The 23,294-nt window shown below is 32.7% G+C and overlaps 7 protein-coding genes across 8 annotated transcripts in view; 5 read left to right on the top strand and 2 right to left on the bottom strand.

Moving 5' to 3' along the window:
- LOC106104886 (probable tRNA (guanine(26)-N(2))-dimethyltransferase) overlaps nucleotides 1–2,966 on the top strand; it is a 6,296-nt gene extending 3,330 nt beyond the window's left edge. For both annotated transcript variants that reach the window (XM_013285080.1, XM_013285081.1), the window contains exons 6-10: nucleotides 173–341; nucleotides 791–1,011; nucleotides 1,499–1,636; nucleotides 2,279–2,446; nucleotides 2,813–2,966. In XM_013285080.1, coding sequence (XP_013140534.1) covers nucleotides 173–341; nucleotides 791–1,011; nucleotides 1,499–1,636; nucleotides 2,279–2,446; nucleotides 2,813–2,948 — 832 coding nt within the window. In that variant the 3' untranslated portion in view covers nucleotides 2,949–2,966. The remainder of the gene's footprint in view (nucleotides 1–172; nucleotides 342–790; nucleotides 1,012–1,498; nucleotides 1,637–2,278; nucleotides 2,447–2,812) is intronic.
- A 335-nt stretch (nucleotides 2,967–3,301) lies between these two features.
- LOC106104887 (glycosylated lysosomal membrane protein B-like) lies at nucleotides 3,302–11,006 on the top strand. Its single transcript, XM_013285083.1, has 7 exons — nucleotides 3,302–3,668; nucleotides 4,075–4,320; nucleotides 5,954–6,136; nucleotides 6,836–7,066; nucleotides 8,311–8,444; nucleotides 9,188–9,325; nucleotides 10,074–11,006. The coding sequence occupies exons 1-7, from the start codon at nucleotides 3,585–3,587 to the stop codon at nucleotides 10,240–10,242; spliced, it is 1,185 nt and encodes a 394-aa protein (XP_013140537.1). The 5' UTR covers nucleotides 3,302–3,584; the 3' UTR covers nucleotides 10,243–11,006.
- Nucleotides 11,007–13,513: 2,507 nt separating this feature from the next.
- LOC106104764 (m7GpppN-mRNA hydrolase) lies at nucleotides 13,514–16,073 on the bottom strand. Its single transcript, XM_013284894.1, has 4 exons — nucleotides 15,826–16,073; nucleotides 15,117–15,279; nucleotides 14,631–14,849; nucleotides 13,514–14,370 (listed from the first exon to the last, which is right to left on the bottom strand). The coding sequence occupies exons 1-4, from the start codon at nucleotides 15,894–15,896 to the stop codon at nucleotides 13,639–13,641; spliced, it is 1,185 nt and encodes a 394-aa protein (XP_013140348.1). The 5' UTR covers nucleotides 15,897–16,073; the 3' UTR covers nucleotides 13,514–13,638.
- A 284-nt stretch (nucleotides 16,074–16,357) lies between these two features.
- LOC106104774 (syntaxin-18) lies at nucleotides 16,358–17,609 on the top strand. Its single transcript, XM_013284905.1, has 2 exons — nucleotides 16,358–17,272; nucleotides 17,367–17,609. The coding sequence occupies exons 1-2, from the start codon at nucleotides 16,478–16,480 to the stop codon at nucleotides 17,553–17,555; spliced, it is 984 nt and encodes a 327-aa protein (XP_013140359.1). The 5' UTR covers nucleotides 16,358–16,477; the 3' UTR covers nucleotides 17,556–17,609.
- Nucleotides 17,610–18,002: 393 nt separating this feature from the next.
- LOC106104908 (UPF0528 protein CG10038) lies at nucleotides 18,003–20,220 on the top strand. The gene is made up of 5 exons (XM_013285108.1): nucleotides 18,003–18,349; nucleotides 18,494–18,794; nucleotides 18,882–19,233; nucleotides 19,304–19,388; nucleotides 19,979–20,220. Exons 1-5 carry the CDS (start codon nucleotides 18,187–18,189, stop codon nucleotides 20,059–20,061), a joined length of 984 nt encoding a protein of 327 aa, XP_013140562.1. The 5' UTR covers nucleotides 18,003–18,186; the 3' UTR covers nucleotides 20,062–20,220.
- LOC106104907 (RNA-binding protein NOB1) lies at nucleotides 20,214–21,615 on the bottom strand. Its single transcript, XM_013285107.1, has one exon. It carries the CDS (start codon nucleotides 21,510–21,512, stop codon nucleotides 20,232–20,234), a length of 1,281 nt encoding a protein of 426 aa, XP_013140561.1. The 5' UTR covers nucleotides 21,513–21,615; the 3' UTR covers nucleotides 20,214–20,231.
- A 267-nt stretch (nucleotides 21,616–21,882) lies between these two features.
- LOC106104755 (probable ATP-dependent RNA helicase YTHDC2) overlaps nucleotides 21,883–23,294 on the top strand; it is a 9,616-nt gene continuing 8,204 nt past the window's right edge. Inside the window, exons 1-3 of the mRNA XM_013284886.1 lie at nucleotides 21,883–22,218; nucleotides 22,426–22,652; nucleotides 22,957–23,058. Of these exons, the coding sequence (XP_013140340.1) occupies nucleotides 21,996–22,218; nucleotides 22,426–22,652; nucleotides 22,957–23,058 (552 nt within the window). The 5' untranslated portion in view covers nucleotides 21,883–21,995. The remainder of the gene's footprint in view (nucleotides 22,219–22,425; nucleotides 22,653–22,956; nucleotides 23,059–23,294) is intronic.

The following is a 23,294-nucleotide window of genomic DNA, read 5'->3' as shown; positions in this document are numbered from 1 at the left end:
AAAAAAAAAAAAAAAAAAAAAAGGAATAAAATAAAAATCTTGCTTAATTAAGTAACATAAGTTTTATTTTTACTATTTTCTAATATCACGCGGGCAAAGTCGCGAGTAATAGCTAGTGTGTGCTAGAGTGTGCTAGTGTTTACTATAAATGAGTTTATTATTCATATTTCAGCAAGTTATCTATGGTATACCAGTGTGTGGGTTGTGACAATATAACACTACAGCCACTGGGAGGGTTCAAACAGAACCCCACGGAGAGGAACCCTGGACAGATGAAGGCATATTTACCAACAGGACCAGCTGTGGGAGAGCGCTGCACCAATTGCAATCAAAAACATCATGTAAGTTTAGACTACAGAAGCAAGATTTCCATGGCATTAGTTATTGGTCAATAGCAAAGGCCTTGGTTAGCATGAGTTTTGAAAATTGACAATGGCAAACAAAAGACATTTAAACAACACATAGATGAGACATAGTGAACAACAATTTTTAACCGGTACTATCTCAGTTGTCAAGTTTAGTGTACACCTTGTATTGACATGTAATAAAAATACTTTAAAAAATTATAATAAGGCAATTAAATACAATTCATTATATTGACCTTTGGTTTTAAGGATATCTATCTGTCAGTGGTAATTATGTGAAGTATGTTTCAAGTGTCAATGCCACCTCTATATATTTGAATATCTGTGTTGGTAGGTTTTCACAATGTGAACAATAAAGTTTTTATAATATAACAGACAAAATGCACCGAATCAGTTAGTCACATTAACTTGTTACGATATTCCAGCTAGGTGGTCCAATATGGTCCGCACCTATCCATGATGAGGTCTTCGTGTCGAAGGTCCTGACGCACGTGCAGGACCACCCAGAACTCTTTGGCACCGCTAAGCGGCTGGACGGAGTGCTGTCTATGGTCAGGGAAGAACTGATAGATACACCATTGTATTATATTTTGGATAAAATGTTCGGCAAAGTGCACTGCGAGACAATGCCCATGCTGGTTATGAGGTAAGTACAGTCGCGGAAATACGCGGTGTTATATTTTCAGAATTTAATTGTTCCTTGCAATAAAATACTCCGCCTCTTGTTAAAAATAACCAGTTAGTTACACAAACGACGGCATAACACAAAAACAATTCTTGTACCATTGACCAAATATTATTCGTAGATACATTCACATGCGTACTATACTATAGGTTGTTACCTACCTTTTGCCATCTGTTACAAAGTTTCATATATGTTTTTTACTTTGTTTATTTCATATAGGTTTTTTATTTTTATTGTTTCGGGTTTGAATGCATACAAAACGTTCTAACTACTGTAGCTCGTAATTTAGAACACTGCCAAATTCCCTGATAGTACATACACAATTATTGACAGACTTATTTTGGATTTTATGGTGTTTTTAGTTTTTTTAACTTGATAAATGTCATTAAAATTACATTATTGTGATACACTTTTTATAGAATTTACCATGTTATTCGTAATTATTTAGGTCTGCTATACTAAACGCGGGGTACAAAGTGTCGTACTCCCACGCGGCCAAGTTGTCTGTGAAGACTGCTGCGCCCGCGCATGTCGTGTGGGATATTGTACGCACATGGGAGAAAACACATCCTATTAAGCCTGCGAAGTAAGTTTTTTCACTTTTTCAATAGTAGCTGTTGCTCACGACTTCGTCCGCGTCAAAAAATAATAATAAAAAAAAAATTAAAAAAACACACAGACGACTTGAGTACCTGAAGACGCTCAAAAATTATAGCCTATGTTACTTACTGATCACATAGCTTTCAAACGGTGAAAGATTTTTTTAAATCGGCCAAGTAGTTTTTTAGTTATTTCAATACATGCAAAATAACAAATCTATCCTCTTTACAATATTAGTATCGATATTAGTATAGATTTGTAAATTAAAAAAAATCAACTAACCACACAGATTAGTTATTTCGGTTAAGAGCGCGCTTTGACTAAACTATCGCAGAATTGTTCAGTCTCTCTTTGATTCCTATGATCTTATCTGGAGGTTACTACTTGATTTTTAGTTGTGCGACTAAACAGTTGAATTTGCTGTGAAACAATCGACAATCTTACAACCGTTGTGCGATTTTTGAGTTAAAGGTCTGCGCCCGCTCTAAAGGTCACTATTATATTGACACAGACACACATACAGGATATCCTGAAATGAATAGATAATCCTGAATAGTACAAAATACAACGGTACAAAAAAAATATTGCTGGCATGTTTTTTTTTAATTTTCGATTTTGTAATAACCAGGTTAGAAGCAGATCCAGTAGCAAGACACATATTGAGTCACGAGACAAAGACGGCGATAGATCTGAGTGAGAGGGCGGACGCGAACCCTGTCAGTCGCCGAGATGGACGGTTGAGATTCCAGTTCAACCCTACTCCGTATTGGGGACCTGGCTCCAGAGCTGCCATCAAGTAATAGATATATCATAAATGTGGAATATTAAAAAATAATAAAATCGGATGCCTGCAAATTTAGTTTACAAAAATAATTTTACGCGTCAAAAGCCTTATACCCTTATACCTATCGATTATTAGGCGCTCTCGCTCGCACACTTGGCTTATCGAGTTATGCTTTTTCACACGTGTAGCAGACATTCATCGATTTATAAGACGTTATCACGTAAAAAAATCTATAATTAGATGTTTTATAATTTACCAATAAGGACAGACATAAAGTTCACAAAATTATTTTGAAAGCATAATATTTTTTAATGACTAAACACACTAATTTGTATATTTTATTTTGAAAAGAATCTCATGCATTTTTTCATTTTTAAGCGTTGGTGATGAAAAAATGTCAAAAGCGATAAGAAATCAGAATAAGCACAAGAAGAAAGGGAAGCGACAGCACTCGCCTAAAAGCGACGAAGAAGCGCGCAAGATACAAGCAAAAACAGACGATGATAATGTGTAAATAAATTATTAAAATCTTTAGAATATCTTATTTCCCGACTGTATTGTATAGATGCAAACTTAATTATATTATCGTGCAGAAACTATGTTTACCAAAATTGGAAATTTATTTTGAGAGGAACTATAAAAGGAGTATCGAGTATTCACTAATTAACAAGTATATGTTTTGTTTTATTTTGAGGATATTGAAGAAAATCACGCAATTTATCCTAGTTAAAACAAAGAACTTAATACTCATGAGACGTAAGGGACTCGAGGGTTTTTGGACGTTTTTTGTTTGATAGTGAACTGTCAATGTCAACTATGACATTTCTAAATACAAATATAATGCATCAAAATTCAGAAGCCACATAAACTTTTCACGATTATACCTCTATCTATAATTTTCACTGTAAATTAGGGTAATATTAAATTTAGTAGCATAATATTTCCATGACGTATTTGGATGGATATGATTAAATATATTACAAAAGGAAGTACAAAGCATAACAAAATCCCGATACACCTTATCGAATTATAATATTAAACGCTTCGTTCGCGGTCGCACGTGTTGTTTTATCAGTTATTTGTAAAGTGACATGTAAATTGAACTTGTGAACTCATTGTTTATAGACAAAAAGTGTTGTAAAAATAAATAATGTTTTCTTCGTCGATAACAACGTATGTAATTGCTATAATTGCATTTTTATTGCACACTTCTGCATATGGACAAGACAGAACGGTAAGATTTATTAATTTCCGTTTTACAAAGGAAACCACCCACAACAAAGATTTTTGTGGGTGGTTTGTTCACAGATTCTTTCTAATTGTCGTAATTTGCAACAAGCTAGTGTTGTTTACAATTAAAATGTATGTCGTGTCGAAACAATTAAGTAAAAAAATTACACAATTAAATAATTTCTCATAGGTAAACGTTTTAATAAAATTTAAAGTCAAAACATATTCATGATAAATGTTTTGTTTCGTTACTGTAATGTGTGAGTAATTAACTTGATATTTGCCCTAATTTTTCATTTACCCTTTTTCCTGTATTAAAACTACCATTTAAATTACAATAAAAAAAACTTTAAAAACAAACTTGCAGTATTACTCATTGCAGTAGTACTCATTAAAAAATATGTTTCCAGATAAATGCAGAGATTAATCCTGGCTGTAAAAACTGCAGTTTGGATTCTACCCTAGTATATATAAAAGCGGAAGGACAAACAGACACAATACACCAAATATGGGACTTCACAAGAGGGATACCTACAATGATATTGGCAGTTTCGGGAACAAACTCTACAATGCAAATATCCTGGGATGGAGAAAGACCAGTCAATTTTACAATGAATGACAAAGTGCGATACAGTTTTGCTACAGCTATTGATAAGGTAATATTTTGTACAATATTATTTAAATAATGTGCTTACCCATGCTTAAGCATCTCTGTTTCTCCAGTACTGGTCCTATTTTTGGACATCCTTTATGCTAAGAACTTTAGAATGAAAAACTTAATAGCTTATGTGATTTTCTGACTATCTTACTAGTATTATAAATGTGAAAGTTTAGATGGATGGATGTTTGTTAGAGTTTGTAGCCTAAACGGCTGAATGAATCTCGATGAAATTTGGCATAGATGTAGAGGATAGTCTAAACACATGGGCTACTCACTTTTGTTTTTTTTTAATTCAGTGCTGACGGAGTCGCGGGCGAAAGCTAATATTATATGTTTTTTTTATTTCTGTTAAACAGTTATGGACCTATCCTGAAATATCCATCCATCTAAATAGTATAAAATATTAGTACAGTAGAACCTTGATAAGTTAAGTCCAAGGGAATCATAAAATATTTTAAGTTATAGAGGTTTTAAGTTATCGAGGGTCTATGTTATAGAGGTTTTGGACTCTGATGGGAAGGGAACATATTGTTTAAGTTTTAGAGGTTTCTATGTTACCGAGGTTTGAGTTTGAGGTTCTACTGTATAATCAATATTTATATAACAGAAATTTATCAGAAAGAAAACAGAACAGTTCACTGAAGATATTAATTTACATTTGTTATGACTCAATGTCCTACTTAATTTGCTTAAATAATATAGCACTTGATCAAATACAATAAGGTTGAATATTCAACAACAGATTTTACAATGTATTAGTCATTTGTGAAACATTTGCAACTATGAAATTGATTGCAGCCAGATGTTACAAAATTTGAACCGATGACCTTAAATTACAATAATAATTTATTCTAAACTAGACTTTTGTCCAGACTATGTTCTGGTTTTTTCTACATTCATAGTAACATATATCCATCCATACAGGTTAGTCAAAATATTAAAACTTTATAAGAGTAGAAATCCTCATCTGTATAACAAAAAGATGTAAAAGAGGAGGGTAATTGAAGAGTCCTCGGAATAAATTTTTATGTATAATATACCGTTAGAGCGGGCTAAACCATCGCACAACGGTTTAGTCGCGCTTTGATTCCTATAAGCTTATATGGAGGTGCGGATACTCGATTTTTAGCTGTGCACCTAAACAGTTGAATTGGCTGCGAAACAATCGACAATCGCACAACATTTGTGTTATTTCTAAATTTATTATTAACGAGCTGTTGCCCGCGACTACGTCCGCGTGGTATTAGAAAACATACTAACTATATGAATTACAAAAAGCTACGTATCCCTCGGGAACCGGACATTTCTCTGGGATGAAGCTTATCTCATGTGAACTCCAGACTTTGTTTTATATCTGTGCCAAATTTCAATAAGATATGTTGAACCGTTGCAGAATGATCGAGTGAACATTAAAAAACTAAATTAATGAATCCCACGGGAGCCGTAACTATTCCCGGGATAAAAAGTAGCCTATGTGTTCTTCCAGACTATGCTCTAAACCTGTGCCAAATTTCATGGAGATCCGTTCAGCCGTTTAGGCTACAAACGCTAACAAACATCCATCCATCCATCCATCCATCTAAACTTTCACATTTATAATATTAGTAAGATTACATAAATCTTTCCAGATCTACGAGTACAATGATCTTGCGGACAAGGGTCGGATGGATGAGAAAAGTTGGATACACGCTCAGTCTTTGAAGAGAGTGAGATGGGAGCTGAAGGAACAGGTTATCACGGAGAAGGAGGCGATGGTGCGTCTACACGGGACAATGCATCAGAACAGAAGTAGAGACATCATTGATGTTAAGGTAGTAAAGAATCATTTAATATGTTTCCAGTTAAAGGGAATTCTTTTAGTCCACTTTTTAACCCAGTTAAAATAAAGTGTATTTTATTACTAACTAGTTGTTTCTCGCGACTTAGTTCGTTTGAATTTAAATAATAATGAATGATCTATGTTACTCACAGATAAATTACCTTTATATTGGTAAAAGAAATCTAATACAGACAAAAATTAAAAAATACAAATTTTTCCTTACAATATTCGTGTAGATATATACTAATATTACTTTTCTTCAAATATTTTTATGTATATACAAATAATAATAATTACGTGAGTAAGCCGTTAAATAATCTTACTTCTTACTACTATTATAAATGCGAAAGTTTGGATGGATGTATGGATGTTTGTTAGCGTTTGTAGCCTAAATCGCTGAAAGAGCATAGTCTGGAAGAACACATAGGCTACTTTTTATCCCGGGATAAGTTACGGTTCCCGTGGGATTCATTAATTTAGTTTTTTAATGTTTACTCGATCATTCTGCAATCGGATACGTAGCTTTTAGTTATTGATATAGTTCGTATGTTTTCTAATACCACGCGGACGAATTCGCGGGTAACAGCTCGTTAATTATAAAATGTCTCACGAAAGTTTAAATAATTTAATTATATACAAATATATCACCTAGAATATTTAGAGGTCACTAAAATAAGTTATCTTTTTACAGCTGGACCTCCTACCTTACAAAGACTATGCGACCGAACTTCCTCATCTTATCCATACTGCTAACTCCACCTTAGTGGACATCAGTCTGGTGAACCTGACCACCTCGCGCCAGTACAACTCCTCGCGGTTCGCACTGCATCTGCTACTGGTCAGCACGGACCCTGCGACTGATACCATGCATAATGTGATGAGGAAGAGCTTGGATGATGAGCACACTCCTGGTGTGTTTGAAGTAAGTACACTTTATAATTAACTAAATATTGATTTTTCTATAGCTTTTGTCCTTGATTCTGTCTGCGCAGAATAAACAAAAGTAGATAGTCTGTGTCCTTTCATAGTTCTACATTTATAAGAAATAGCTTTTGCCCGCGACATCCAAGTGTAAATAAAAAAGTGAGTAGCATATGTGTTCTTCTAGACTGTACAACATCTATACCATTTCCGAGATCCGTTCAGCAGTTTAGGCCACAAACTCTAACAAACATTCATCCAAACTTTCTCATTATAATATTTACTAAGATTTTAGTGAGATCAGTTTAGTGGTTTATGACATACCTTCTAATAACTATTTAAAATTTTGCATTTATAATAACACTTCATACTAATATTATAAATGCGAAAGTTTAGATGGATGGATGTTTGTTAGAGTTTGTAGCCAAGACGGCTGAACGGATTTTGATGAAATTTGGTATTGATGTAGAGGATAGTCTGGAAGAACACATAGGCTACTTACTTTTGTTTTTTTTATTCCACGCGGACGGAGTCGCAGGCGACAGCTAGTATTAGTAATGATAAGGAAATGTAGAATTGGAAAATAAAACGATAGACGATGGTGTGAAACGGAACGGATTTGAGCGGAAGGAAGTGAGAGGGGAGTTTGACAGATGACAGATTGGAAAGCAAGACGACTGGTGTGTGCGCGTGACCTTAAATTGTTAATTATAATATTAAAGAAAATAAATAGATAAATGCGAATCAGACTTTTATTAGAAGCTAAACAGAAAGAATCTCGCAGAAATGAACAATTTGAATGTAAACACTATATAATCTATTAAAATTTGAAAATAAAGAGACAGAATAGATTTTACTTATAAAGAGAACGAGTTATTAATATGTGAAATGCAGCTGAATATTTGAAAATTTAATAAAACAGTAGAACCTCCATAAGTTAAAGTCCTCGGAAACACAAAATATTTTAAGTTATAGAGGTTTTAAGTTATCAAAGGTCTTTGTTATAGAGGTTTTGGGCTCTGATGGGAAGGGAACATATTTTATTTTGAAGTTATAGAGGTTTTTAAGTTACCGGTTTGAGTTATCGAGGTTCTATTGTATTCAAAACTTAAGTTAAAGTAATTGCTTTTAATTGGAAATGAGAAAATATATTAACATATTACAGGTTGAAAATTTCGTTTTTCTATTTTTTTTACATACAAATACAGTCTTATGAAGATGTTTAGACATGGTTGTTGTATCTAGATAATCGAGATAAAGAGTCCATCTTCGCTGTCGCGTGGAGACGGCGGGTTCATGCAGTTCCGTCCTGTGGGGTACACGCAGCGCGCGCGCAACGTCGCCTCCTCCACTGTAGCACATGTTTCAGACTTCAACAGGTATGTAAAATCCACACCCTTTTGGATAAATAAAAAATCCAAATCGGTCCACCAGTGCCGGACATATGCACATAAAAAGGTATAATGCCTGTGCCCGCAAATCCATCCGCGTGAAATTAAAAAAAAAAAAAAAGAAAATAGCCTCTTTCAGACTATCCTCTGTATTCATACCAAATTTAATCGAAATCCGTTCAGCCGTTTAGGCTGCAAACTCTAACAAACATCCATCCATCTAAACTTTCGCATTTATAATATTACTATGATTACTATGATATACAGACGAATTACCTTCTTCTTATGGGTCAGTCAAAAATGCTTATGAAATCTATACTAATATTATAAAGATTTTCTATGTATTGTAGTAACTCAAAAACTAACCTAACTAACTAATTCCTCAATATTAAAAAATTACCATTAGAAAGGTAACTTGTCTAACATGAGTTGTATTGTGTGTTTTTACCATATTCTTTAAATTTTCTCGCGGACGAAGTCGCAAGCATCAGCTAGTTTATCTAATGTGCATAAAGATGACAAGGTCTGGTTTGTAGTTGGACTCATAAGTATTTACACATATGTAAAATGACAACCTAGAGAAATAGAAACTTTTTTTTTAAATATCTAGAATATCTGTGGAAGCAGTTTCGCCATTTTAGCATTCACGTCTTATATATTATACGTTTATTCACGTCTCATCCTTTTTCAATCCATACTTTCTCCATTTTTATCCATTCCTGTCTTCCCAGGACCTGGCTGCCGGAGTGGAGCACGCTGAAGACATTCTACCGAGGGTATGATGATGACGAGCTCTTGGTCCAGGACATGGTTGTCTGCTTCGGAGAGCCTGGAGATGGCTTCTACAAGAGATATAATTATACCGCATGGTAAGTATTTTTTGTACTGTTCTGCTTTTTTCTACTATCTTATGGATGTTTGTTTTATGAATGAAGTGATAGGAATGAAAGAAATAGAGATTTTGTAATAACTTGGAATGTTTCTGATTGAACTGATTTTGATGTTTGAGGTGTTATTTGTTTCGACTTCTGCCCAGGAGTGTTATAAGCTATATTACATCAGCACTAAATCCTTACATAAGGATTGAAATTTTATAATATGGTGAAAAAAAACTTTTTTGTCATTGTTTTTTAGTGAAATCATGTGTTCGATTTATAGCAGAATACTGAAATAAATCTTGGAAACTTCGCTTTGGTCGCTTACAATCTGACGGATGTTAAAATGTCAATCAAATTTGTGGTTAATTGTTTATTTAAGGCGTCGTTACATGTTTAAATGTCGTTTCAGTATTTGTCCGTTTTCGGTCGAGATTTTTTCTTTCAATTTAAGGGTATCGAATGTTAAGCCCGCTTCACACATTAGATTTATCCCAACGATTCGACTGTTCAAATGAAAAGAATGTGGTTAGCTAGCTTAAGATTTAATAACCTAACCTTAAGTTAAAAAAAACGGACGTAAACTGAAACGACATTTAAACATGTTACATCTTAAATGATAATGCCACAATTAAACTACAAATCCCATAGTAATTTTGACATCCGTCAGACTGTAATCGAAATATCTACGATAGTATTCTCCCAATAGTTAGTCGGTACTTAAAGAGTTATCCCCCTCCAGGTCATACACATTGGGTTACGGCGCCCCCCCAATAGAGGGTTTCTCATTGTTCGTGATAGTGATAATATCAGTGGGTGTGGGTGCGCCGCTACTGCTGGCGCTGTCGGGCGTGCTGTACGCGCTGCGCTCGCGCACGCGCACGCACTCCGCACTCGCCAACGAGGACTGACCCTACACCTACACCTTGATGGACTTGTACACTGAAACACTCACTATATAAACCGTTTTTATATAGCTTTTATAGCTCTTAGAGACTTTGTCCGCCTCAAATTGGAAAATATATTGTTACTGACTATATGTAGCTTTTATATGGTGAGAGAATTTTTGAAATCGCCCAAATAGTTTTTGAGTTTTTACAATACATGCAACTCAAATCTTTAATCTATGTAATACTAGACTAGCTGTTGCTCGCGACTTTGTCCGCGTAAAATTGAAAAATAATAAAATATAAGTTATGATACTCAGTGATAAAATAGCCTTTAAATTGTGAAAATTGAAATTGACCCAAGTAGTTTTTGAGTTTTTTCAATACATACAAAGATTGCATTTTTTTCTCTTTATAATATAGATAACAGATGTTTTTGTTTAATGAAATGGTCGAAAGGCGAGATTCAAACTTTCGACTACGTGAAAAGCCGTAATCCGTTAAGCATCAAGCTATTGGGGTTTCAATTTTTAATGCGAGGTTCACACTTGGACAGTTAAGTTTGCGCTTCAATAACTGGAATGACATTTAATCGGTATAGTGTGAACAATATCTCGCGCCAGTATACAATCTATCACTTGCCAGCGCAACTGTCCAACTATATTGACTGAGTGTGAATATTTTTATCTCTAATTCCTACTTTAACGCTGGGTTTTTATTTCTTTTACTCGAATTTCATATTATTTGATAAAAACGTTATGATTTTAAGATTTTTGACGTTTTTTAAAATGTAGCAAACTTAAAATAACCTATAAAAGAGGGATGAAAATGAAGCAAAAAATTATATTTAATTAGTTAAAAGTCTAAAAAAGACTGGAATCATTCGAGTTAATATTGTTACATACATTTCAATGCATTTTTATTAATACCATATTCAAGAAAGGTTTATAATTTGCTTTCGTTATAGAATGTGTTCGAGCCCCTCGGTGGGGACATATAGTGAGCTGGTGATGATGATAATATTTTTACATTATGACTCTTATTTATGTTTAATTAATAGAATAAGGTTAAATAAGTGTTTATATTTCTTTTCATTAAATTAATAATTTCATAAACTATTTTATATTCCACTTTGTTTAAAAAATTATGTACAAAAAGGGCTATGATTTTTTTTCTAAATTAAATATTTGATATCTTGTTAATGTGTAAATATGTTTAAAATTAAAAAAAAAACAAAATTCGTGTACAGTATTATTTAACTGTAATCAATTTGTACAATAATTTTGTTCCGCTCATTTTTTCTCTAGCATTTACTTATGACTTCATCTGCCCGGAATTAAAATAAAAATGTATAGTAAATGTACTTAAAGACACTTCAGTTAGTAACTATTTATTTACAACATTCGTCTTACGTGCTAGTCGTGTAACCTAATGACATTATCTTTTTCGTCCACCCGTGACATACGAAGTCGAGTCGTTACATGCCAGATACAACGCCACATACTCTATGTCAATCACTGATTATGTAGTTTTCTAATAAAGAAAGAATTTTTAAAATCGGTTCATTAGTTTTTGAGTTGATTTATTACAAACAAAAATACATATCTTTTCTCTGTTCCAATAGAAAGAGAAAATATGACAGATTTTTGAATAGTAAAAACCATGTAAAGTCTAAGCTCTCAGTAATAATATATGTATTTTAATTTTTTTTTAAGGTTATCTAACGTTTAATAATCGTAGGACCAGAGTTTGACTTTTGTAAATTAAACTTTAGTATGTTATGTAAAGATTCTGTGAACCCTTAAGCCTGATTTTTCAAATCAAATCCAAAACGTATGTACACTTACTGCGTTTTTTACTAATGGGGAAAAAGTAAAAAAATCAAAATGATGTTTTGTATGTTTTCGTGATATGCTATTTTTTTTCTGACTTGAAGATTATCAAGGGTAACATGTAAACAGCCATATCTATACTTCTACACTATTATATTAAAGCGTAAACCCACTATATTGTTGCTTAAGATGTCAACAACATATTTTTGAATGTTGTTTTTTTTTTTTTTTTAATAAAAACCACTTGCGTCACGCTTTAGGCTATATATTTAAACGCCATTAAACTAAGGGTAAATTGTTAAAATAAAATCGATTGTAGCCCAAAGCAATTTATAACCCCGGTATCAAAGAAATTTCAGGTATTTGAAGGTTCTTAAGTCCTATATAAATTGTATTAAATAATTTAAGGTTATATGCGTAGGTAATTTATTAGTAAATATTGAAAATAAATTATTAAATTTAATTTCACATTTAATTTCGCTAAATAATACTGAAATTCTTTGTTCATCTTAGATAGTTCATCAGATATTTTCCACATGCTTTATGTTTTTTTTTTCTTAATGCAAATATGACAGACTATGTATGTTTTTTATCTGCATTGGAGTTTTAGATCAATTTGTAAATATTTTTATAAGTTATAGTTTTTATTTTAGTTTTATAAACATTTAGACTTTTATTTCTGATGTGATATTGATTTGAATTTCCTATGTAACTTTGTGTTTATGAGAAATATTAAATAAATGTATTTTTAAATAGATTTATCTTGTTTTCATTTTAAACAAACTCAAACTGTTGTTGGTAACTGTGAATTTTAATTGTTAAGGAATTATAAATTTTTTTTTTCGTCAAATAGTTCTCCGTTTTTCTCTTAAAAAAAAATTATTGCCTCATTCAAAAAAAATTATGTGTCTGTGATTTTTATTAAAATATGATTGTTTATATGAATAAATCATACCTTAACATATATTTATACATCTTGCACTGCGTGATGCATCACTGCGCATTATGTACTCAACCTATGATAACCCGGCAGCCAGACGAGACACTGCGTGTTAATTATTGTTATGTAATTTTTACAAACAAAATGAAAATTAAAAATCTATTAAATGATAACACTTTAATTTACAAGTGTATAAAGGATTTTAGTAGGTGGCTCAGTGGTTAAGCACTTGTCTTGTAATCTAAAGGTGTTGGGTGCGAATCCCGCCGTACCAATGTGATTTTCGAATTTCATTTGTACATAATTTACCCGACTCTTACGGTGAAGGAAAACGTCTGCACATAACGGCGAAGAAATTCAAAGATATGTGTGAATTCAACTCGAAAAGGTATTTTGTTGAAATTGAATTAATAAAACTCCATAGGAAGAGTTTAAATATGTTATTTATTTTAATTGCTTCTCAAGTTTGTTAAAACTTAAAACATTTGCTGTACTAGGGCTAAAGGATTTCTAAATAAAACAATTTTTGTCTTCCAATTTAAATAAAGGTTTTAATTATTTAAAGATTTTCGTAAAAAGTAAAGCCAACGAGTTTCTATCACAAAAGTGCTAAATCTTCAGTCAGTTATCCGAAAAAAAATATTTCGTTCAAGTGAGACAATCCAAAATGGCGCGCCTGTCAAACTTGAAGTTTGCCCAAGATGGCGCCACAAAGTTCAACAATGAATTATCCTCATTATCATTTGAATTATCTTTTTGAACCGGTGAAAAGTTCGCTTGAGTATTCTGAGGGGTAAATAATTGCCTTTTAGCTTGTTTCTTTTCCTTTCTGTAATTATTATTTGTATTTTGTTTGCTGACACTTGCAACACCCGCAGTATTCTCTTGAACATTCCTCTGTGCGCTGTGATTCCCTTGGTTGCCATGACTGTGGCTGTTATTCTTAAATTTGTGTTCATTCTGATATTCTTGGATCTCATTTTGGAGCCCTGATGAGATTTTTTGTTTATTCTTGTTCGCTACTGATTCTAATTCGCCCATAGACTTGTGTCTCATTCTCCTTGTACTATTATATACTCTAGAACTTCTCTCTGCTACCCATCGCCTCATACGCTTCACGAAAGGTACCACCATAAAGAAGGCATTTGGTCCGACACCGATTTTCACTTTAGGAGTCATATCTTTCCTATTCGAAGGCAGATCTGCTAATGGGAACCATTCACATGCTTTAATTTCATTCCTAGTTTGAGGCTGGAACTTTGTTTCCCGAGGTATATACCCTATTATGTACAATCGGACAATTTGATCATGTATTATAGCCTCTATGTAATCATTCTTGTTAATCAATTTACTTATATCAAAGCCAGTTTCTTCAAGCACCTGGAAGAGTAAATATTTTTATATTTACCATTCAATAATTTTCAAGTAACATGAGTACATTTTTAATCTAAAATGTTAACCAGGGGCAGTTATCCCTTCCTCTGGGTACTCCAAAAGGTAAAATCCATACTATTATACAAGCATGCAATATAATAAAAAAAAACGAATAAAACACTATGGTTATGTTTCACTCAATGTGAAACCAAATAAAATTAAGTCTATGTCTCTATATTAAGATTAAAAAGCTATACCACACTTACCTCTCTTGCGGCACACTTCCATGGTTCTTCATCCTCATTGACCTTGCCTTTAGGAAAGCCCCAGGAGGCTTTGGTCCAGTAAGACTGCACTAACAGGACATGTGTTAGGTCTGTATCAAGCAGGATGGCACCGTATGTTGGCACTGTCTGCTTGTATTCACGCCAGTTGTCCAGTACTGCGTCTAAACTGCTGATATGCTCCCGCAGTTGTGGCACATGCTAAAAGAATGTTTTCTTTAGCGTATCTTATATGTACAATCAGGGAATTTGGTGGTAACATACAAATTTATCTACTTTTTAGTACAAAATAATTTTTTTATGGTAGATATTTTACTAAGTGCAAAAGTTAGATGTTTGGATGGATGTTTGTTACTATATATCTTCAAAATTGCTCAACAGATATTGTTAAAATTTGGCATAAATGTAGAACAATCTAAACTAAATTTAATTATTTTTAAATTCTGAGTTTCATAGTTTAAAAAGTACCTGAAAAATGTGTGCAGCAAATTCTCTTATACCACAAGTGTGGAGTCTTTTTGTTTCATCAGTACAATAATAGTCTAAGTAGAACCAATGTGCTAGTTCTATCTGGAAACAAATCCGGACCAGATTCCCTCTGTCTTCTTGAGGCAAGTTGATTATAAAACGGCTGAAATAATTTTAGTATATAAATTATATCATTAAAACTGTTACTTGTATATTTCAAAGTAACATTGATTTTTAAGTATATTTTTTTTTGGCAATTGTGACTTTACTAATGTTGCAAGATCTCTTATCCTTTATGTAAGATTCCAATTAGAAAATATTGTAAATAATTAAGGTAAACTTTATTTGCATTTTTTTGTTGTTTATATGACTGTTACAATGCGATAGACACACAATTATTTATTATGTATAAGGAAGACATTTGTTTAGTGATAATAATGTTCAGCCAAGTTTGTATTAACTTCTTATTTTATGCAACAAACAAATTATCAGCGGTCAATACCGAATCTGGGTAGTAAAATTATCAATATTGAACGCAAGGGTTGATCCAGCTTTGGCGCCGGGGGGTCATATAGTCGTGGTCAAGTCAAGAGCTTGACAAAAAATGTAAATATGTTTTATCAATCTCTTGAACAACCATCAAGGGGGGGGGGTCATGACCCCCATGACCCTCCTGGATCCGCCGTTGATTGAAAATCTAAATGCAAACCTGCATAAATCATCAAGAATATCTGTAGGTATGGAATGTTTGATCTTGTGAGTATTTCCTGTTGATCCCATGTTTCTAAGCTGAATTCTAAATACTTTATCACTGATATCTAAGACTTAGTAGTTCACAACACCAAATATCTTTCTTTTTTTCTGTTTTTCAAGCAATAAGACAAAAAAATAACAAAATTTTGATAACATAACATTGCGCATTTATGCTAAAACCAAAAACAATAAAACAATGGTAGCACAGATTAAATCTTTTCCGTTTGTAGTGTGTATACTTGGTGTATACAACTCTGGGAGACGGCACTTTAACATTACACTAAGCTTGGGAATGGAAAAGGGGAAAATGCATCCCACATTAAGGTAGTATCATTTTCATTGACGTAATAAAATAAAATCAAAATCAAATTTTTAACTTTCAATGGCTGTAAAAATCAGCGTTTCTGTATTATATATGTTTTTTAAACCATAGACTCTTTGTGGCGTCTGTCAAGTTATAACTTGACAATTCATGACAACTTAAATTATTGAATTTGTTTGACATGTTGGCACTTGCGCTCTGCGAGAGTATTTTAATATTTGTTAATGTTAAATCAGAGGTTTTCCGTTGAATTATTTTGTAACACACTTAAATAAAAGAAGCGAAAATGGATATAACACCACTATTCAAAGCTTGTATAAAAACAGTAAAGACTCGGAATAAAACATTCGGTATTCAAAGTCCTAGTAGTGAAGATAAGCAACGATTACATAGAACAAAACCAAAAAGCGAATTTACTTTAACCGCGCAAGATATTACTTGCCAAATAACACGCTTAAGAGATTTTTTATTGGAGCATAGAGAAAGATATCTGAGTTTCTTTAACAATGAGACTGGCGATGAGATGAGTGAAGCTGAGAGAGACCAAATCGATACCGGTGCTCAGAGAATTGTAAACACATGTTCCCATTTGCTAAAGGAATTCAGAAATGACAACCGTAAGCTAGCTGTGTCTCCACAAATGAGGGATTTTATGGATGCAGTAATAGACTTAATTGACATGTACTTGAAAGCTGTTTGCAAAATGCATAGTGAACTTAAAGCTTTAAGAGTCAAACGAGCTATAGATATTCGTAAGTTGTCGCGTCTCGAACCTCCTACAGTCAAGTCTACAGTTCGAAATCGTTTTAACCCTAAACAAACTGAAGAAAATAATGAGGAGAGAGTTTATAATACGGTTGAGTCAGATGAGCCCGATTTGGTGAAGACTAAAATGGATTTATCAGAGAGTGAAATGGCTGTCATGTCGGATGAAGGTGAACTAGATTCAGAAGAACTACAGATGTTTGAATCTGAAAATGTTCAACTTTTAAACGAACTAAACAGTATGACGGAGGAAGTAAGGCAAATTGAGAGTAAAGTGCTGCATATTGCTGAATTACAGGAAATATTCACTGAAAAGGTATAACACAATACATTTTCATCTAGTTTCAAGATACTGTAACTGGCTATTATATATTTTTTCTTAATAATACAACTTTTGTTTTTTCTTTTAGGTTCTTCAACAAGAACAGGATATAGACAGGATATCTAATACAGTTGTGGGGGCAACAGAGAATGTGAAAGATGCCAATGAACAAATAAAACAAGCTATACAAAGAAATGCTGGACTGCGAGTTTACATTCTATTTTTCTTACTAGTCATGTCTTTCACACTTTTATTCTTAGATTGGTATAATGATTAAAGAAATAAAAATATTTTTAATATTGAAATAAAACATATATTTGATATAACTGAATTTATTGTGTTAATATTTATTTATCCTTAAATCTATGTTTTTCATTGCTTCCTTTACATTTTTATCTTCAGTATTCTGATGTGATGTTTTAGTAATCTGAATAAAACGCAAAGGCGAAAGAGCGAAGTTTTTACATATATTGAGTCCACTCTCAAATGGTCATAATATTTACATATCCTCCATTAAAATATTGTCATTTAATAATTAATATTGCAATGGAAGTGAACAATACAAAAATATTGTTTTTTACCGCCCAACCCAACCCTTGGACTAAGTCATCTTTGGATTCAAAGCTTTTCCAACGATAATGCAATTTACAATCTATTCCGTTCCAATAAGGTTCAAAATTCTTCATAGATAAATGTACAGGTATAACTGTCAATGTCAAATATCCTTATCAATTTGATAAATGCAGTTGCACGCAGATATGTTGCACTGAAATCAATAAAGCTGTTATCCCAAAGTTATTGATTGAATCCCGGCCGGGTCCTAGTAATGGCAGTCGCCTCCGAGCTTTCTCCTGCAACGAACACGTAATCGAGGTTTTGTTTAAATCCCCGCCTTATCGTATTTACAAATGTCAAGAAAAACACTAACAAAAATATTATCTTCGGTGGAAAGAATAATTTCGCCGAAATTATCAAAGCTTACACAAGATTGCTGCATGTTTTGCTCAGATCTGATGAATATGGCTGATGTGACTATGGCCCTGTCCGATATGGGCTATGCTTTTAATACCGGTAAGTATACTTTACAATCCAATTTAAATTTGTTATGATTAAAAATGTGATATATGATATATACGAGTAAAAGAGTACACAGTTATTTCTTACACAAATAAATATTAGTTCCCACCTTTTTCATAACAACTGTTTGTGTTACAGATGGCCAGTTGAGGAAGCTTGGAAAGTATAAGATGTTAAGTGCTGAGCCATTTCAATACGACATAAGTACTGATCCAGAGGAATGTCAGGCTAATTACGAGAAACTGGGAGCTGTTATCACCAATTATGTGTATCAACTTCTTGAAACACAGGAGAAATTGATCCGCCTACCTGTTCCAAAAGATTCAACACCTGAAAATGGGACCTTTATTTTTGTTTCAAGAGATTACGACTTGAAAGATGTCTTAATGGTATTGATTCAAGGTTCAGGTGCTGTTAGAGCTGGACAATGGTCTCGAGCGTATGTATAATCTTAGCATGTTTTCGATTAAGAATCTCAATATCAAGTTTCATGAGGATATTATCTTTATTTGAAAATAATTTTCAGCTTGATAATCAATGAAAATTTGGATTTAGGAACACAGATTCCATATGTAAAGAAGGCTATTGGTAAAGGTTATGGGGTTATGATTTTGAATCCTAATGATAACGCCCGTGGTGAGAATCAAATCTTTAACAGTAGCACAGGAGAAGAGCATGCTAAATATGTATGGGATAATTACATAAAAGATACCAAAGCTTCGAAAATATTGATAGTAGCGCATAGCTATGGTGGAGTTATTACGGTAACCCTGGCTGATCAGCTGAAAGAGGAATTTGAGCAACGAGTTAAGGGTATTGCTATGACGGATTCTGTACATGGGTACAGCAAGTTCAAAGTTAATGATTATCTCAAAAAGGTACACAAATGATGCATCAGACTTGGGTAAACTAAAAATGAATCTATCTTAATATGTTTGGTTTTTTAAGGTTTCAAAGAATTGGATATCATGTTCTGCTCCACTTGATGCGCCAATGAAGACACCAGAGTTTGACATTACCAGAGTATCTGCAGGTAATTATTTTGTTGAAAAAAAAACTCATTTGTCTATGGTGTATAATTAGGTATTTTTTCGTTAGATTGTTAATAACTCCTTGTTGTTTCTGCAGGATTTTCCGAGCACTTTCTGTTTTTATGAGGTAATTAGCCTCAACCATGATTTTTGTACTGTGGTTTTGCTAGGTTTTTATTTAGAGGCTACTTAACTGATGTATTAGTTCTAATATGCTAGCGTATGGTTTTCTTAAGTAAAAATTATTTTTAAGAGCTTGGCGTAAAAATAATAAAGAAACATGTTTCTTCAATAATTATTTTATATGTATAATGGGTTCTATTTTTATAATATATACTACAAAATGTAATTAAAACATTAAGACTTTTGTTAGACAATATTATAACTAATTATTTAACATTTATTACATACTACTCATTAAAAAATGTACTTGGTTATTGCGAATATTTTTTAATATTCAACTATTTTCAAACAATAACAGTATTTTACAATAGAATTTAGTACAGAATATAACTAGAATGGGTAATGAAACATTTTTCTAGATTTACATTGAATGTATTACATTCAAAATGTATATAATCTTTAATTACAGGACACCCTCGTCATGAGATGACGTCAGCCAAGAGCATAGATTCCGTGTTCTCCTTCTTGGAGAAGAACTTGACATCAAATTAGATTGGCAAACTCAATGCTATTGCCATATTTCGTATAAATGTGAACTTGTAAGGCAAGACATTGCCAGTAAACCGTTTAATAAAATTTATCAAAACATTTTATCCTAAAATTGATGTTAGAATGAATCTATTAAATAAATAAAATATATATTAGTGTTAATTTTTTTTTTATTATTTTTTCTTTCCCTTTGAGAAATTTTTCATCCAATATTTAACATCTTGTTTGTCAGCCCTGATGCCTAAAACTGCAGATTTAGAGTTGACATCTTTAATAGCAAACGGTGAGTACCCCGCTGTATAATCTGGGTCCATTGCATTCGTTTTCTTGCGTGCCAGTTTTGTTGCAAATCTCTTATGTATATGCTGATCTTCCGTCAATATTGGATATTGGAAGTGTTGACCACCTTTTGGAGTTGGTAAACTAAACCGTTTACCTCTAGCTGTGAGAGGTTTACGTCCATTAATATGGATATGTTGATTACCTTCATCGTCAACACTCACTCCTACCTTTTTTAATGTAGCATGTCCACATTTCGAACAAAACAACTTAGTCATAACGCTGGTTGTTTTAAAACATGTTGTGCAACGGAAAATAAATGTACGGAGTTGTCTGATTATTCTACCATCTATAGCTGTTACATTTAAACCTATTTGTTTTAAGACATTCTGCATAGCAAAGTCTGATGTAATACAAGCAACTTCTACATCCTTTTCTTCAAACTCTCCCATCTCCATGTCTTTTTTCTTTTGTGCTAAATTTGATGGTGTTATCCATTCTTCTCCTTCACTGTCTGATTCTTCCTCACTTTCTGAATCATCTTCCTCATCGGAAACTTTCACCATTACATTATTTAGTTCACTGTCATCTTTTAAATCAATGTTTTTTATTTGTTCAGCAATATCTTCAGCCAGTTCATCTTCAATCTTATATTCATTTGAATCTGTTTGACATTCTGAGGTTTTATTCTCTTTGACTACATTTTCATTGGATTTTTCAACTTCAGAAGCATCTTCATTGCTTTTTGAATCATCTTCTTGTTTTATTGTAGTTTCATTATCAATATTACCAACTTCTGGATGTAGATTGAAATTGGATAAACCACTTACTTTAATAGTCTTCTGCATTGTGGGCTCAGATTTAAGATGTTCTGTACCAACTTTTTCTTTCTCCAGTTGATAAGTTAGAGCTATTACCTTTATATCGGTAGCAGATAAGCTCGTGTAATCTCCAGTCTTCTTTGAAAAGTCTGTGACGAATTTAATGCTTTCAGTGAAAACATCTTTAACATTAATATCGTACGGAAGAACGACAAGTTTTCTACGTTGTCTATCATTTGTTATTTCGTCAATAACTTCTTGAACCGTGTAAACGTTTTCAGCTATATTTAAAAGATTCTCAGCTTTTATAAAAGCTGTCGTATCGACAACTAAATGTTTGATCGTTTTCGACATTATTTAACGTTCTTGCACACAAAATTATATCCTTAGTTTTAATTTTTGTAAAATATTTTATTATGTTCTCGTAAACACGTGCAAATAGTATTTTGAAAACGGACTGACGTTTGTTTGACTTTGACACATGTCGGATGTTCATTTAGTGCCTATTACTTTTGATGTTACTCTTTGTGAAGGTTGGCTTTTTGTTTTTATCACTTAAAAAAAGTAAACAACATCTTAAAAGCTTTAGTAAATAGAAGTAATTTAAAAAAGCTTTTTTTTAAACTGAAAAAAAGTTAAAGCATCTTTGCTCGTGGTTTGTTGTGAGAAATACAACAAAGAGTCAATGCTTTTACTCTTTGAGTGATTTTTGACAAATGTCAGTGTGTTTGTAATTGTATCATTTGGTTTTATTTAGATATTTAGAATTAGGCGATTTTCTCAGAAGAATAAACATTCTTAGGTTCATATTTGTGTTATGATAGATTTTATAGCAATATGTCTAACATGAATTCAAAGAGAGGTAAAAAAACCATGGGGAATAAACATTTTCCTATAGCCGAATCTGTAAGCATTGCATTAAAAATACAGCTAGATAAATTTCTAAATGACGAAAATGAAACAGAATTGAAGTTCCCAACTTTCCTGTCGGCTCAAGAGCGAGGTTTCATTCATGAGACAGTGGCTAAATTGGGTCTAAAATCGAAATCGCGCGGGAAAGGTACATCACAATTTTCTACTTGCTAATTTTTTTTTTAAATCTTTTAAACAGAACAGAAAATATGATTACTATTAAACAGAAAAGGATTAAAATATGTAATAATCATTAACATTTTACTTTAATTAGTACAAATAAACATTTTTTAATATTACGAAAATTTGCACAATAATTTGTAAAACATAAAAACATGTCTTCCCTAATTTACAGGAGTGAATCGTTATTTAACGATATACAAACGCGTGGGATCCACGATCATACAAAATGATGCAAAACTCATACTGGACTCTAACATGAGATGTAGTATTGTGGAGATGTTATCTTCATTTCCTTTGACTAACAAAGAGAGAGATGACTTAAGTGTAGGACCAGAGAAGGAGAGACAACCTCAGTTAACACATAAAGTGCTTGGTCAATTGAATAATGGAGTGGCACAGGTAAGAAATTATTATTAGAACTGCTTAATGGTGCAACTTATGCAAAATGTTTTGCTTTTCCCATTAGGAAAAGGAATGCTAAGTTATTGGTAATATTTATAAACCAGTAGGGTAACTTGATTTCTCTATCAAGAAAGTAAATTTTTGTGAACACACAGAAATCAATTAAAAAAAGAATTACCTTGGTGTTCTCGCTGTTTGCCCTCTTTTATTATAAAAAAAAGTAAACAAGTCCATCCATCCAATTTTTCATATTGTATTAGTATCATATAATATTTTATGTAACTTATTTGTGTTCTTGCAGATTCCAAACACAACATACAACCCTGATTTATTGAAATTCAGAGAAAAGCTGCCAGTTTATGAACATCGACAGGAACTTCTCAATGCCATATCTCATAACCAGGTCTTATTATATTTTATTTTTATGACTACTTTAATATTCCATTTATGGAAAACTATCTATCGCCTGCAACTCCTCGTAGAATTGAAAAAACAGAACTGAGTATACTATGTGTTCTTCCAGACTAATCTCTACATCATCATCATCATCCACCTGCCCTTATCCCTTATGGAGGGTCGGCACAGCATGTGCTGCTCTTCCATACATCTCTATCAGCCGTCATATCTGAATCCACTACT

This window comes from Papilio polytes, unplaced genomic scaffold (genome assembly GCF_000836215.1).
Source record: "Papilio polytes unplaced genomic scaffold, Ppol_1.0 DF823399.1, whole genome shotgun sequence".
NCBI classification, from domain to species: Eukaryota; Metazoa; Arthropoda; class Insecta; order Lepidoptera; family Papilionidae; genus Papilio; species Papilio polytes.
The sequence above is the reverse complement of the archived record's forward strand: the minus strand, read 5'-3'. Positions and strand labels throughout refer to the sequence as shown.

Excerpts from the sequence above, each read along its gene's own strand:
- LOC106104887 (XM_013285083.1), top strand. The coding sequence starts at position 3,585 with ATGTTTTCTTCGTCGATAACAACGTATGTAATTGCTATAATTGCATTT. Across the intron at positions 3,669-4,074 it reads CATATGGACAAGACAGAACG|ATAAATGCAGAGATTAATCC; the intron begins GTAAGATTTATT and ends ATATGTTTCCAG. Across the intron at positions 7,067-8,310 it reads ACACTCCTGGTGTGTTTGAA|ATAATCGAGATAAAGAGTCC; the intron begins GTAAGTACACTT and ends TGTTGTATCTAG.
- LOC106104764 (XM_013284894.1), bottom strand. The coding sequence starts at position 15,896 with ATGGGATCAACAGGAAATACTCACAAGATCAAACATTCCATACCTACA. Across the intron at positions 15,280-15,825 it reads ATTCTTGATGATTTATGCAG|CCGTTTTATAATCAACTTGC; the intron begins GTTTGCATTTAG and ends AAATTATTTCAG. Across the intron at positions 14,371-14,630 it reads GGAAGTGTGCCGCAAGAGAG|GTGCTTGAAGAAACTGGCTT; the intron begins GTAAGTGTGGTA and ends TTACTCTTCCAG.
- LOC106104774 (XM_013284905.1), top strand. The coding sequence starts at position 16,478 with ATGGATATAACACCACTATTCAAAGCTTGTATAAAAACAGTAAAGACT. Across the intron at positions 17,273-17,366 it reads AGGAAATATTCACTGAAAAG|GTTCTTCAACAAGAACAGGA; the intron begins GTATAACACAAT and ends TTTTTCTTTTAG.
- LOC106104908 (XM_013285108.1), top strand. The coding sequence starts at position 18,187 with ATGTCAAGAAAAACACTAACAAAAATATTATCTTCGGTGGAAAGAATA. Across the intron at positions 18,350-18,493 it reads GGGCTATGCTTTTAATACCG|ATGGCCAGTTGAGGAAGCTT; the intron begins GTAAGTATACTT and ends TTTGTGTTACAG. Across the intron at positions 19,389-19,978 it reads CATTACCAGAGTATCTGCAG|GACACCCTCGTCATGAGATG; the intron begins GTAATTATTTTG and ends CTTTAATTACAG.
- LOC106104907 (XM_013285107.1), bottom strand. The coding sequence starts at position 21,512 with ATGTCGAAAACGATCAAACATTTAGTTGTCGATACGACAGCTTTTATA.